The following is a 16,110-nucleotide window of genomic DNA, read 5'->3' on the forward strand; positions in this document are numbered from 1 at the left end:
CATGGGAAAGAACTCCATTTTTCTGTAGTTGTAATTACCTAGAAAATTGATATTACAGGGATTTTTGACACTGGTTTTCCTGTCTTTGGTTCCTGTGATGTTGAAAGTGCAGATTTCTGCACGGGGTTGGAGGATCAGCCCAATGTCTGCAGCCCTGCCTGGCTCGGTGCAGGTGAGGTCTGCGTGACTGGAGCAGAGCTCCCTGAATCCCCTGCAGAGTCTGCCAGTCTGCCTCCAGGGGAAGCTGGCTCTGCTCTGCAAGGGCCACATCAGTTCCAGTTCTGAGGAGTGTGGAAAAGGATTTAATTTTTGGTCAAACCTCTGCTGAGCAGGGTGCTTCCCTTTCCACAGCCTTAGGCAGCTGTTGGCCTCATTTAGGTACCTGTGCTATTGTTCTGCAATGAAAGCCTCTGGGACTGCACAATCCAGTGCCCAGAACAATATTGTGTTTAATAAAGTTGTGTCAGACTAACCAAAACAACGATCCTTTCATGTATGCAGTAGCAGCTTCCCAAAATGAGAACTATATTAATGTGTTTCAGGGTAAATTTGGACAAAAATAAGAGAGAAAGTAACAGCTTTGTTGCAAGTCCTACTGTTGCAAGCATTTCTGTTTTGCTCTGTTCATACTGCCCATAAGAATATATTTTAATTAGCAGATGAAACAGTGGTGTTATTTATACCATCCCCCCTAACTGTGTGCTTGAAGGACCTGTGATAAGAAATCAGCTTCTGTGTTCTCCAGATCCTGCTGGTGATGTCTCAGCTGTAAATTGATGTCTTATCTGATTTTCTCCATAGCTATAGAGCAGGGACAAAAAAGACTGACCTTGTGCTCAGGTGTCCCTCTTGGAATGACTTAGAAACATTCTGGGAAGTACATGTGGCTATTTCACTTCATTATGTTTTGACATAGCTGTGACTGTGTCTTGGGAACAGTATAGGTTTCTTCTCATCATGTGATCTCCTGTAAAAAAGAAAAAAGTGTTGATTTTTCTTACTGAGTGAACTTTTCTGTATTTTCATTGTTATTTCAGTCAAACCCCATGTTTCTTCTTGCATTGCTGTTAGATGTTCTGTGTCTGTAAAATGAAGGAAACTTCTGTCATCACCATAACATGCAGAACAAACAACTTCTTCCCCTGGAAGAAAACAAAACAAAGTCAACAGAACCTCCATCTAAAAAGACCACTCCAACAGCATCAGTAAAATGAGTTAGAAAATTCTGAGATTCCTTTATGGCGTTTCAAATAAATCTTCTTAGATATTCTTCTAAATGGAAGATACATGTAAGAGGAAAAAAAACCCAACTTATTGTGTATCATTTTCCTTACCTCTGTACATGTGACTTCCACTTGACATTAATGGACTTTCAGCACAAGGAAAAAAAATTCTCTCTGGGATTTGTGTAGGTTTTTTTTAAGATATGTTCTGGGCTACTTTTTATGTTTTGCATATTTTATTGATTATAGAAGTATTTGACTTTTTGGTGTGTAGTTCACTTTATTCCAATTTTCCACTTATTTTCAATACTTTTTCATAAGGATTCCAAGTAAAAAAATATTTGAAGTCTTTCAGGTTTTCTTTCAGGGCCTTCATTTTTGTTTTTTTTCTGTTTGTTTGTTTGGTTTGTTATTGACTATTTGTAGTCATTCTGTTCCTGTCATGTAGGGCAGTGTACAGCAGCTGACCAATAAAATGCTGTTAGCTTCATCTCTGCACTCTGTGCAGCTGCAGGATACCTAATGCCAAGCAGGTATTCTCCCTTGTTAACCCACCTGGCAATTCAGTTTATTTAGCTGTATTTCCAGTCTCCATCAGGCTACACCGATGATTGTGATGATCTGCCTGGTTTTATTCACAGCTGTGCTGTTGCGCTTAAAGCAGAAAATAGGATCAGAAAAAGAACTCCAGCTGATGCTGAAGAAAGAAATTGCAGTCTGGCTGGCTTCCTCTGCAACTTCCATTTTAATCAGTGTGTCTTGAGTTTAAGTAGGGAGTCCAAATTACTTTTTTTGTCTTAGGACACCAAAAATTACTAAAAAATTCTCAAGAAGAAAATAGTTTAAAATATCAGTTCTGCATGCCATAGCTTTGATCAGTAGTGGCCTTTGTCCAGTATATGAAGTTGTTTGCTTTATTGCAGCTCTAATTAAGGGTTCTTAATTGCATTGATTAACATTGGTAACACATAGACTCTTCAAGAAACAGTCTTATAACAGCCAGGGAAATGTGTTACCACAAAAGAAATATGGTAAACAAAATGAGGGGTTGTGGATGGATTTTTCCTCAGCTCCTTTAGGTTTTGGAATTATATGAAAATTTTAATCATCCCACAAGGCCATAATTTTTAAACAGTGTGTGGGACGTGTTTTTTAAGGAAGCCAGAAACTTCCTTATTGGAAAATATTTTAAAAAAATGGAGATATAGAAATGCTCTTTTGACATTCTTGCAGTGTTTTTGTTTTTTAAATTTTTTCCTTCTTGACAAGTACAAAGCAAAGATAACATCAGAGTATCTTTAAACTTGTTTTTAGAATTTTTTGGTAGCACTTCAGTTTAGGGTTGTGTTCCACTAATAACTAAGCTCAGTTCTGTGTCCCTTATTAAGCAAGGTACACTTTGTATGGTTCATGAAAAGGCTGATGGATGAGAGAAATCAATTAAATGTATACTCATTGTGTCTAGGGAGCAAGGATGCTAAGCAAACAAACAAGCAGGAATTTGGGGAATTTAGTTTTATTTTGAGTCTTTTAGCCTCTCTGTGCCCCTTCTGCCCAATGAGGACAATTTAGGGCTGTGGAGAATTGTATGGAGTGTTCTCCTGCAGCAGGGAGGAACACTCTGTCAGTGCATGGGAAAGGTCACTTTTCCCAAAATAGTGCCTAATTTGAGTTTGCTCCATGATTCCTCATTCTAACAAGTGAAATTGAGCATGTAATTTCATGTGTGTTTCTGTATATTCTTAACTCTTGAAGGAAGACTAGCACCTGACTTGTGAAGTTTTGGAAGGGGGAGTGTGTGTGTTTATTGTTCAGGTCTTTGTCAATTCCAAGTACAACTCAGAATGGCTTCTGTTAAAGCACAGGTTTTGTGTTTATATCATGTCTTCTGATATGGGGAAAACATAGTGTTTATAGGCTCTGTTTGCATTTTATGGGCTCTTATCTTAAGAGAAGAATTTCAAATATTGTCCTTTGTGTATGCTGCTTTCAACCTGGAAATTGAGAGAATTTATGTTGTTTTAAATTTTCTTACCCAAGGCAATTGAAAGATGATTTTGTTATGTAAGGCAGGTTTTAAATAACAATAAAAATGTAGAGTATTTCAACTATGTGAGATAGTTTAAGCGTTTCAGAGGTATGACCTCAAAAAGAAGCCTTGCATTTTAATGAAGCAAAAAAGAAACCTTTTCAAAATAGAATAGTAAGAGCATAAAGTATCCATCCTTAGCCTGAAATCCTTCTAAGAGTTTACAGGCAATTACAACTCTCAAGTCTCTCTTAAAATTGAAATTGGCTTTTTTGAAGTTTAGGACCAGACCACATAGTAGCTACAGAGGTGCTGGTACACAGTGGTAGAGTGTCTAATATTTGCATTAATTCTAAATTTTTGGTGAAGCAGAAGTGAAATGTACCAGTAATTCCTGTTTGTTCACTGAAATGAAACTCTGTATTTGATCAGTTCTGTTAGTTTAGTGTGCTGCATCATTCTGCACTATCCCTGTAGTACGCTCCTGGTGCCTGTTGTGTGGGAATGCTTTGCAGAAGTTTTGTACATGTTGAGGACAGGACACGGACAGAATTCACTGCAGGAACGGAGGCCCTGCCCTTCCACGAGAATGAATTGAGATAATGTCTCTTGCATTCCTGGTGCTAGATGTGCTACGAAGTTCAAAGGCAAAACCGATCAGAGAACACTTGTTTGTTGTCCTGAACCTTGGCAATGAGCAGAGTGAGGGTGTGCCCTGAAGCTGGTGTGACACGAGCCCCTTGTCTCTCCGCAGCGCTCCATCAGTTTCCGCAGCGAGAGCCGCCCCGAGCTGTTCAGCCCGCGGCCCTGGTCCCGCAGTGGGCCCCCTGCCAGCACCAAGAGGAGGGACAGCAAACTCTGGAGTGAGACCTTCGATGTCTGTGTCAATCACATGCTTACATCCAAGGAAATCAAGAGGCAAGAGGTACAGATATAGATATGGATATGTTTTTTTAACCATAAATTTCACGTTCAAAAGTCGCCTTTGAAGCGTAGAGTTGGGAATGCTCACAGGCATTGGGGCAGCACTTGGAGATGTCCTGCAATTCAAATGTGTCACCACCTGCTCTAGAAGCAGAATTCCACCTCTACTCTTTATGACCCAAGCTGTATTAGATTAAAGTATTCTTTGTTCAGTCCAGCTCATTGTATTTCCTTAACAAACCGATGTCTCGTGGCTGGCTGCGTGTGTGTGCATGTTCTGTCTGACACTTGCTGTAGTCATGGCTGATATTTTGGTGTTTGATTTTGTCCTTCTAGTAATGTGAGGTGAGCACCCTGTGCCAGGAACAGGTGTTCATCATGTGATACAGACACACAAAAATGCACCATCATTTCCCTTTTGGGAAAGGTTGTTTTTGAGGAAGGTTCCAGTGCTAGACAGATGACACACTGATCAAACATGTGTCTTCCAAAGCAAAACAGAAGCATGCCAGGGGTTTTAATGTGTCAGACAAGACAAAGTCTGAATAGTTCTTATTATAGTCAACACAGAGCTCCTTCAGAATCAAGGTATTTTTATTTTCTAAAGAAATTCCTAGCTGTATCAACAAAGCTTGTAATAATCTCCTTAAGAATATTTCAGGGACTGAGTCATAAATCAAACAGCAATAGTGTCAAGCATTTCTTGTGCAAATTTTAACATTGTACAGGAATTCATAGGAAATAAATTTGTAATTGAGGACTTCAAAGGCAGCTTACTGAAAACTAAACTGTAGAAACTGTTTGCACAGTGTATAGCAGTCACTGCTGTGTGGGAGCAGGAGCCAGGATCCTCGCTCCAACCCAAAGAAGTGAGCTGTGTCCCTGCAGGTTTAGCAGGAGGGTTCTGCTCTGTGTTTGTTCCCATCCTGTGTGCTTTGCTGGGACAGCTGACCTGCTGCCCATGAGCTGCACTAGGGCAAACCTGGCAGGAATGGGGTTCCTGAGCCCCAGCAATCTGCCCCAGCTGGGATTGGGCTTCCATGACTTATACTGGTTGAAAGCTTTGACTGTAAAGCAAGGAATTCTAGCCCAAAATGTCCATAACTCTTCCTGTACCCTGGTTTAAGGAGGTAAAAAGTTAATAACAATGGGGGTTTGATTAACCAGTGAATTAGGGTGGTGTTATTTTTAATCTGCCAGCTTTAAAGTCTCAAATGTGCTTTAAGAGGAGTAACCAACATCAGCCAAGTTACCTAGAGCTCAGCCTTTGTAACAAAAAAATGAACTGGTACCAAAATAAAAGTGCTCAGTGCCATGAAGTGCTTTAAGTAAGATCAGTCTCCTACTTGGTAGAATCCCCTGTAACTTCTGCCACTGCCTGTGCTAAAATGGAACACAACAAACTCCTATATGCAAGCAATTGTATTAGTGGCTAAGTCAAAGTCAAAACACCACAAAAATGAAGGTAATTCCCTACATCTGGGAACACATCCCTTTGGAAAAAAAATCTTTGTCTATTTGAGGTAATTTTTTAATGATCATTCTGGTATAACTGATTGAAAAAACAATGCACTTGATTCTGTAGTTATGGAATAAAGCCTTACTTTATTTCTGTAGATTTAGCAGAGAAATGCTGTTACATGGTGTTAAGACAGCTGTTTAAAATATAACATCAACCCAGGAAGTGGAGCATAGATTAAATAAAGATACTTTCTAATGTTTGTGTCTGTTTTTACAGGCTATCTTTGAACTTTCCCAGGGAGAAGAAGACCTGATAGAAGATCTGAAGTTGGCAAAAAAGGTCTGTTTAAAAAACAAAACCAAAAACCAAACCACAACAAAGAGTGCTAATTGGTTCAGAACATATTTAAAGCAATCTTTTTTAAAATAATTGCTAAGACATTAAAAGAGGAAAAAATCCAAAATGTGTTTCAATTTTCCCATTCTTTCTGAAACAATTAAGTGTGCTGCCTTTTTTTTTTTTTAATATGAAATTGATAATTTAATAGATGTTTAGGAAACTTACAGAGACCACTAAATTCTATAATGAATTTTGCAACCAACAAACCACAAATGTTTGTTTTTCTTTTCAGGCTTATCATGACCCAATGCTTAAGCTTTCCATAATGACAGAGCAAGAGCTGAACCAAATTTTTGGAACACTGGACTCTCTAATTCCTCTGCACGAAGGTAAAACTCTCAGAGTCTTTGGCTGCATAATTATAGCACACAGATTTAAAGTCAGGTTTATTAAAGTGAGGTTTGTCTTCTTTTTTTCTATTCACTCTCAGATCTTCTCAGGCGACTCCAAGAAGTCAGGAAACCTGATGGATCAACAGATCATGTTGGCCACATCCTTGTGGGTTGGGTAAGGCAGAGTTTATAACCAACTTGGGGACTTTAGTCTGGAGATGTCATGTAGTTTTTCTCAGACAATTTCCTTTCTATAACGTGTCAAAAAGATATTCTCAAAATACTTTTAAAAATTAAGGCAACTATTTAGGGACACAATAGAATATTCTCCCTTTTCAGGGATTTTCCATGGCAAGATTTAGACTGGGATATTGGTTTTAAAGGTTTTGCTGTTCAGGAGTTGAGCACTATTTAATATACTTTAAATAAAAAATCAAGAGCCAGACTAGAGTTTTTCCTATGTAGGTCTTTTGAGAATCTGCTCCTGTTTCTGTTCTGGTTTCCTTGGAAAGTTAAACAGGGATACAAGAGAGATGTTGCTGCCTCATAAAAGATGAAGTAGATAGATAGGTTCATGTTCACTAGCATCCAACAGCATAAATACTGAAAATAGCTTTTGGTAGTTTTGTTGATAAAATTGTTCATTGCTATCAGAAAGAGTTATTTTTGGTTTTAGATATGTGAGAAGTATGTTTTTAAGTAAATGTAAGTAATGAAATTTAGCAGGGAAGAAAAGGTTTGAAATTTTATAGAATTAAGTAATGACATTTAGCAGCTCTATGTCAAAGTGTGGCCTATGGGCAACAAGGGAAGCATTATATAATGTATATAATGCAGATAGTTAATAATAAATAATTTTTAAATGTCCAAATCATCTTCTTTGCAGTAAGTGATTTAAAATATATTTTCTGATGTGTGTTGAACATCAGTGAACTTCTCTTGATTCAAGTATATTCAAGTCTAATTTCCTTTCTTAAAAGATTTTGCATTTTTGGGTGTTAATACAGCAGATTTTTTAAGTGTACATATTGCTCTAATCAACAATCAAGTTTGTTTTTTTCAGATTTTTATATATATATATACACACACACAAACAGTTTTATCATCTTAGTTTGGTCAAGGTTTCTGTGGGCAGTATAGAAGTTTGATTGGAGAAATTTGCTGATCTGAAAAAGGCCAGGTTTGGGATACTCATTCCTTTTTTTTCCATTCAGAATTAAATGGCTTTATTTCCATTCATAATTAAATCCAGGCTTCTGTGTTCTAGTTTTGTCTGCACTAAATAGTGCTCAGTCTTAGGTAATTTGAATAGCAATCAAAAAAATGCAATAGTAACAGGGATCTGTAGGATCTGAGTGATGAGCAAGTGCTTCTAAATAACTTAAATGTTGAACAAGGTGCTCTGAGGGCCCTTGTAAAGGTTATATTTATTGGAAACATGACATCAATAACCTGTGGATAAATCTCCAGCTAAAGGAGTCTCAGCAGGAATTCTGATGTCCTCAATCACCTGAACCTTTCAGTGCAGGAAATTGTGCTTTGCTTCAGCTACAGAATAATTTATTCTTTCCTCAGCTGCCATGCCTGAACTCCTATGACAGCTACTGCAGCAATCAAGTAGCAGCCAAAGCTTTATTGGACCACAAGAAACAAGACCACAGGGTGCAGGATTTCCTGCAGCGCTGCCTGGAGTCTCCCTTCAGCCGCAAACTGGACCTCTGGAACTTCCTTGACATCCCCAGAAGCCGTTTGGTGAAATACCCTCTGCTGCTCAGAGAAATCCTAAGACATACACCAAATGATCATCCAGATCAACAGCATCTGGAGGAAGCTGTGAGTTACTGTTGGGTTTGGGGGTTTTTAGGAGATTATAGGACTTCTAGCTTATTAGTGAATTAAGGGAAACTATATAAAATATTAAAAACCACAAATGTTTAAATGAACAGCTGAATATCAGATGTGTAATTAAAATTCATGTGTTTTCATTGTGTCTCTGCAGATAAATATAATTCAGGGCATTGTGGCTGAAATCAACATCAAGACTGGTGAATCTGAATGCCAATATTACAAAGAGAGACTTATTTATCTTGAGGAAGGCCAAAGGGATTCATTGATTGATAATTCACGTGCTGTGTGTTGTCATGGGGAACTGAAGAACAACAGGGGAGTGGTAAGGAATAAATATTTTGTCATAAATAACTTTAAAAGATATCTTGCTTTTGCACGACAGCTAAATGAGCTGTGAGTGCACATAAACATAATACTTTAATATATAGGAAATTGAAAAATATTAATTATTATATATAATAATATATAAAAATATTTGCTAATTTTTTTTTAGTAGTTAAGTATCTGTATAGGGAGATAATAAGATTATATGTATCTGTGTTTCTTATGGAGCCTAGCAATATCCTGGATAAATTGTAAATCTGATCAATTTCAATACTTGCAGGGGAAACCTCTAAATTTCTGGTCTCAGAGATGTGATATTAATGTCTGTAAAAAACAAACAAAATGTGTGTTCCTTATAGACAAAAATGTCTATAAAACAAACGTTACATTTGTCAAAGACTGTGGTTATTCAAAATGCTTTACTTGATTCTTTGTTGAGATCAAGGTTAATTTATGGACTAGAGGAATTTGGTACTTTGAATTCCAGTCTTTGGGACACTGCACTGCTAAGTTTCACAAACTGAGCTTTCAGTTAAAAAGGAAAAAAAATTGTATTAGTAGAAGAGAACTCAGTCTTTTCTAGCTTTTTTCCCCTCAGTGTTAAAGAGAACTTTTGAGTGGACAAACAATGAAAAAAGATCTTTTTTCTTTACTGACACTAATGGAAATATGACACTTATGGAAGCAGATAAAACTTTGGGAAAATTTATTTTAGGAAGTAACAAAGTAAGCAGTGCATTTTTGCAGCTCTGGACCTGCTTCTGTGTAGCATGGTTCTGCATACAGTGGAAGGGTCCCATTTCACCCACAGCTGAGAGGGAAAGGTGGAACGGGTGCTGTTCCTGGCTCACCTGATGAAGGTCAGGCAGGTAGCTCAGTACCAAACCACCAGGAAGAAATGGGCAATTTTCATCTCTCTGGCGAACTTCACTTGTTCCATTCGGTTTAATGATGTTTCAAGAAAGGAATAACTGCATTGCCTGTGAATCTTTGGACAGAAGCTGCACGTGTTCCTGTTTGAGGAGGTGCTGGTGATCACTCGGGCCGTGACGCACAACGAGCAGCTGTGCTACCAGCTGTACCGGCAGCCCATCCCCGTGCGGGAGCTGCTGCTGGAGGACCTGCAGGACGGGGAGGTGCGCCTGGGCGGCTCCCTGCGCGGGGCCTTCAGCAACAACGAGAGAAGTATGGGACAGCTGCTTCTCTTTGCTCTTGGGGCTCGTCAGAACTGGGGGATACCAGCCAGTGGGACATAGGAGTAGTCTCGCTACAATTCATGTTATATCTAGTTTATTACGTTCTAAGTTGTTTCTTTTCGATTGTTCCTCAAAGCTCGCTATGTTGATAATAGAATCTTTCCACACGCCTGCTCCTGTACTGAATTGAGAAGGGGAGAACATATAGACTGTAGTGGCAAAACTGCAAAGTTTGGCAGTTTTGCAAACTTTGCAAGGTGAAGTTATAAGCAAGTGTATTTTGAAATCTTGAGCTGCTTTGCCTTTCCTTATACTGGAGACACTGATTGCTATTCAATAACTCTTGAAGCTGGCAGATACTGTAGTACTCAGGGTAAAGACTGCAGCTATTCATGCTTATGCTCTTCCAGTTAAGTACATTATGAAGATGCTTTTTCTATTACAAGGGTCCTTTAAATCTCATCTGGTCAAAACTTCAAGGGTTTTTTGTATGTATCCACTCTGTTAGTGAAGGGAAAGGAAGAGATGAGGCAGTCTTTGGCTGGCACAAGGACGTTGCATTCAGTGAAGGTTCTGGGGAGGAGAGGCATTAAAGTGTGGGAGAAGCCTTAATCTTGCTGATTTACTTTAAGCTTTATGGATAGCTCATGCATGTCAGAACCAAAATTATTTAATCCAGCAACATGAAGTTACTAGAAGTGCTTGTAGTGTTTTCTGTGGTCTTCTCTCAGAAATGAGAGGATACCCAGACTCTTTTCTCTGGTCCCACATGGTCTTGTCTGACCCTAAGGCAAAGATTGTGCAGATTTTGTTACTTAAATATACTCTTTGCTTATACAATCCATTCAGCCAAAGCATTCAGGGGTTTGATATATATTGTTTCTTTCAGTCAAAAACTTCTTTCGAGTCAGCTTCAAGAATGGCTCCCAAAGCCAGACTCACTCTCTCCAAGCCAATGACTCGTTCAACAAGCAGCAGTGGCTGAACTGCATCCGGCAGGCCAAGGAGAAGGCGGCGGCGGGCACGGCGGGCACGGCGGGGGCGCGGTTCCCTGGGTGCCCACGGGCACCGGCCCCGGAGCGCATGGAGCAGTCGGACTGCGACTCTGACTGCAGCATGGACACCAGCGAGCTCGGCGCCGACTGCGAGCGCATGGAGCACACGAACTCCTGGGACAGCCAAAAGCAAATAGAAACCAATGTTTGACAAAAACTTACCGCTCCTGGAAGAAAGTCTGTCTCTTACCTGTACAGTATTTGCATTCCATGCGTGGAACCGTTCGGAGAAGCACTTTTAGAATATTTTTTGTGACAATGTCAATGCAGTTCTTGTATTTGTACCTGTGAGTGTCGTACTGTAACTGCCCATCTGTATAAGCTGGAATCTCTTGCAACTCGTGTCCTGTGATTATGTTCCATAAACACCCAAGGTGGATGAAAGAGGTACTTGACCAGTTATTCTCAATGTCCTGCTGTAAACAGAATCTCTAAACTACTGTTTATATTTGCATTACATAAATAACCTTTCCCTAATTTTTAAGTATTTTATTTGCCCTTTAAAGGCGCAGCTGAAGATGTGTTCTTTATATAGAATTTCAAGATAATAAGTTTTCTTAAAGGTATGGAAAGAAAAAGTAGTTTCTTGGAACAAGAAAGAAAACTATCTTAAATCAGCAAGATCTACAAACAGCAGGCCATGAAACCAGGGACTCTTTAGGGATATTTTTCAAAATGAAGCACTGTCCTAAGATTCAGCAGCCAAACTTACTAAAATCTGGACATTTCAAATGGTCAGCAGAATAAAATGGTTTATTTTTCAAAGAATGTAATGCTAAAAATAATCAACTGAAAAAACCACAACCAAACCTTTACAGCCAGCACTGAATTAAATGAAATGCTGAGAATACTGGATGTTTGTAAATAAGCTGGTAATTTGCTTTCAGTGCCATATATATATATATATCTTATCCCAAACAGAGTAAGAATGGAAAGGAGCTTTGCTTGTGAATAGGCCCTCTTCAGCATTTTGCACTCCACTGACCTCCACTGTTGGTTTTAAGCACCACTAATGTTAAAACATTTAATTTCCTGTAAATGTCTGTTTACAATTACATGTAGTTGGTTTTTAAAACTAAGTGATGATTTTATACAAATGGTGCTCTGCATATATACCCTGTGGGATTATGTAGAGAGAGTTTAAACAAAAAGGGAATTTTTTGTCCTTCAGGATGTATTACATCCTTTTTACTTTCCTCAAGTTTTGTTTTAGAAGTTTTTGTTGCATTTCATTTCATACTGTAATTGGAAATGTTACTGTGTTTTCTGGTGGCTGATTTAACCTACTCATTATGATGAGAAGCAGATGAGTCACTTAAATGCAGTCTAAAACACATAGTGATCATCCTGTTATTTTTCAGGAATCCCTGGGTAGTATTTTATTTCTTACTCTAAGAAATAATGCCAGTGCTGTATGGCAAGCTATGAAAATGATATATTACAAATTTTAAATGATTCTTGGTATTACACAAGATAACCCGTGCAAAGTACTTGTAACAACAAAAGTAGAAAAACTGCTAAGTTATTGCCAAAAATATTTTTTCTTGTGTTCTACAAGTTTACATAAAATTTACTAGTTATCTTACATATATATATGCTGATGTGCATTACAGAAATCAGTGTGACAAATGATAAACAATATAAAGCAAGGTATTTTTATTTTTTAAAAAATGGCATTTTTACCCTATAGAACATATTTCTGTATTTATAGTTTTTAAAAAAATCAAATTTCTTTTCTGTTTCAGGCTTTGTAATTTATTTCAACTGCTTCATTTTTAGAGCTGAATGAAGATGAAAGGAAAAATCTGCAAAAGAAAAGGCATAGGGAAGTTGTTAAGCAAAAATGTTGAAAAAGAGCAAAAAGCATGTGAAATGTTCAGGTAGAGAAGAAAGAATGAATGTGTGTTTTGACTTTTTTTATTAATGGCCTTAAACTTTTCTGGAAGCATTTCAAATAAATTACATTAAACCATTTTGATTTTTATTTGGTTTGGTTGGTTTTGGAAGAAGACTGAAAAAGAGACCAGTGCTACATGCAGTGAGGCTTTAATGTAATTGACCAAAGCTTGTATTTTGTTTCTGATAAAGTGGTTCATATTTGGATCTAATTTGCTAAATGCACAATAGTAACAGAAACAAGTCACTACACTCAATTCACCACATTCCCCAAGGTTCTGTATGGCATAATTAATTTAGTGAGTAGGTGGAACAAAAATGTACTGTCCTGTCATCAGTTTCTCTCTCATAATTCCTTGTGGGTCACAATTAATAATTGAAATTATTAATTTTAGGCTATTCCAACCAGCCACGGAATCTCAGAAGATTAATTTACATTTGTTTATCATAATTTAGTCACTCACTCACTGTTCAGCATTCTGGAGTGTTTTGGTTGTGCTTTGTAGTTGACCTGCACTTAGCTACTGATTTATCTGATCCTAATGATGTTGGGTTTTTCTCTTCAAATCATCCTAAGGATTAAGCTTTCCAGTTTAAGAATACTGATACCATGCTGGATTTGGTAAGCTTATTTTAGTTCTTGCACTTTTAAAATGCCACTGCTTTTGAAACGATGACTTTTGATTGTGGCAGGAGGATGGTGGTGGAGGAGTGGGCTTGGACAATAAAATGTACCAAAAAGGATGGGTAGAATGTAAAATTATGAGTATGAAGTGAAGAGGAAGAATCATATACATAAATATGTTCGTGATTGTCAGTAATTGTGGTGTCCAGAGGGGAGTGTGAGGTTGCAGCAGTGAAGAGGCAAGAGGCAGTGAGTGACAAGCCTGAGGTGTGAAGTGTTTCCAGGATCACCATGAGGAGACGGCAAAATGAGGAGAGGGACAGAGACACCTCTAAACCCGAGGCATGAGCACTCTGCATCTCCCACTCGGGGAAAAGGGTGAGTGATGAGCTGCCCTGCTCTCAAGGGCAGCATGTCAGTGGTCTGAGGGGGCACATCATCCCTTTGTGGTAAATCTGTTTGCTCTTCTGCTCCTGATGAGGAGTCAGTGTAGCTGTAGCTTATGAAAGACCTGATGGACCAGAAGCAGTAAGGTAAAAGCAGAAATTGTTTTGACTGAGAAGGAAAGGTAAGCAAAGAGAATCACCTTGGGACTCTGTGAATTGTGTGGGTCCTCTGAGACTACAACACAAAATTGAACTGTCTGTGGTCTTTGTTTCCCTAGATTTGCTCTGCAGCACTGAAAAGAACAAAGCCAGGATGACAACGGTAACACCAAGGTCTGTAATGAGACACCAGGTACTGTAAGTTTGAGATCTGTGAAGCTCAGTGCCAAGAACAGTTGCTGGAATCTGGGTAAGGATAGTGCCAAAATTGCAGGGTATGTTACAAATGAGAAGCTTGACTAGGGCAATATTCAACCAGCAATCAATTTATTAACTAATATGGTAAAGTATGAGCAGTACAACGCTGGGTACAGTGGGGGAAGTTTTCCCTCCAACTGCACACCAATATTTGAGGCTTACAGGTATTTATAGGGGTACTCAAAAGCTTTCTCAGCAGTTTCTATTCCCAATTTTTACTCATCAGCAGTTTCTATTCCAAGTTTTTACATCACAATTCTATACCTACTGTGATTTAGTTTTTCTCAGGATGTATCTCAGAAAGGAGTATCCCCAGATGGTGAGGTCTGGTTTCCAAAAGAAGTTGTTTCCCATACGGGGAGGTCCAGATTCCAGATGTGGGTCCACCTTTTAATTGCAAGGACTATAAATCTCATAACAGTGATGTCCAGCTTCCCTTGGTCAAAACTGTAAATCCTTGAGTTGATGTTCATCTTCCTTTCTCAAGCTGCTTATCACTGTTTTGTTAAGGTGTGAGATAAACACGTTTCCTTTTTATATATTCTAAAGCTATAGTTTCAAAGATGCTTACTACAAGCAATATCCTAAAATTATACTTCAAAAGGTTATTATTGCAAAACTCTAAGGCTTAACTACAAGCAGAAAGTTCCTGTCTAAAAACAATTCAAATACTCCTAAATCAACTTAAGACTTATAAAGGTTAATTGCAAACAAAGGATAGGTTCAAAGGCCTTCTTCCATGATTTACTTTCCTCAGTTATTATTAGAATTTGTCTTTATAACTGTCCCATGGTCGGTTTCCACACATATCACAATCACAAATACACACATTGCCTGTATGTACCTGACACGAAACACAGCTTTGGATTTCACAGGTACAAAAAGTATTTTTCCTGCTTAGCATGACCCACCTGAACCAGGGCTTCTCCCTTTGGAATGCTTCTGTGACAGTGGGAACCAGGTTGCTTCGAGTTTCACAGAATTTCCAAAATTTGAAAGCTGTATCAGAACTTTCAGACAGCAGTTTAATGCACTTTTTGATAAAAATGAGGTTTTATGGTGACACTGCCTGGCACTTAGACAAATCTTGATTCCCAGGATCTAACAGAGTCTGAAACCAAGTTCCACATACATGGAAGATGATTTGTTTCCTTTTAAAAGGAGATTTCAGATCCAGAATGGGCAGCTCTTCTATGTTTAATGCTTATTAATGAATACTGATTTTAAAATATGTGTTTTACAGGTTGGTGCTGCCATCTCTTGGAAATAATGTAGTTTCACAGCTGATTTGATTACAGGAAATTTTAAATATTTTAAGATATTACATAATAATAAAATGAAAGTATTACAAAAATACAAGTAGATATTCTCAGTCTTTTACCTGAGGGTCACATATTTCTTAGGAAAAAAAAAAAGTACTGGGTGAATTTCTGCTACTAATTCCTGGTTTTACAGAGCCAGGACAACTACTGCCCCATTTAGTCTCATTTTTTAATATCATACCATATTTTCTCCATGGCTGGTAAATGATACTAAAGCTCTTTCCAAGTGTATAAATTAGGTTTTGTTTCTGAGTTTTCCAAAGATTCTTCTCTTTGCATGGTCTAGGAAGAAAGATTAATTACACAGTTCTTCTATCCTTGATCTCCTGGAACTTGAAATTTAGTTGGCAAAAAATTTGCTCTTAAGCTTTTGGAGAAATTAGATGTGTTTTGCATCATTACACTAGTAAGGGAAAGTAAAATAGTAATTTGTGGTTATTTAAATTGTAACAATATTCTCAAGATTGATTAATTTCAAATTTCTAATTTAGTATTCAAATTCTTAAATTTGCATTTATGAAAGGATTCTGAAGTAATGTCTGGAGGAAGCACCCAAGTTTGCTCCTTGAGCATGCAACCCTCCCTTCTGTCTTACTTTGTGGCTCTTAATCTGATCTAAATCTGTATTAGTAATGTGTTAAAATAATCTGATTTCAGAATCAAAGGGATCTT

General features: G+C 38.0%; 1 protein-coding gene across 2 annotated transcripts in view; it reads left to right on the forward strand.

Annotated features, from left to right (window-relative positions):
* Positions 1–11,397, forward strand: part of ARHGEF3 (Rho guanine nucleotide exchange factor 3) — a 105,932-nt gene extending 94,535 nt beyond the window's left edge. For both annotated transcript variants that reach the window (XM_058031848.1, XM_058031849.1), the window contains 8 exons: positions 4,007–4,177; positions 5,915–5,977; positions 6,270–6,366; positions 6,468–6,544; positions 7,945–8,202; positions 8,369–8,539; positions 9,540–9,726; positions 10,627–11,397. In XM_058031848.1, the coding sequence (XP_057887831.1) occupies positions 4,007–4,177; positions 5,915–5,977; positions 6,270–6,366; positions 6,468–6,544; positions 7,945–8,202; positions 8,369–8,539; positions 9,540–9,726; positions 10,627–10,943 (1,341 nt within the window). In that variant the 3' untranslated portion in view covers positions 10,944–11,397. The remainder of the gene's footprint in view (positions 1–4,006; positions 4,178–5,914; positions 5,978–6,269; positions 6,367–6,467; positions 6,545–7,944; positions 8,203–8,368; positions 8,540–9,539; positions 9,727–10,626) is intronic.
* The last annotated feature ends 4,713 nt before the right edge of the window (positions 11,398–16,110 follow it).

This window comes from Melospiza georgiana, chromosome 11 (genome assembly GCF_028018845.1).
Source record: "Melospiza georgiana isolate bMelGeo1 chromosome 11, bMelGeo1.pri, whole genome shotgun sequence".
NCBI lineage: Eukaryota > Metazoa > Chordata > Aves > Passeriformes > Passerellidae > Melospiza > Melospiza georgiana.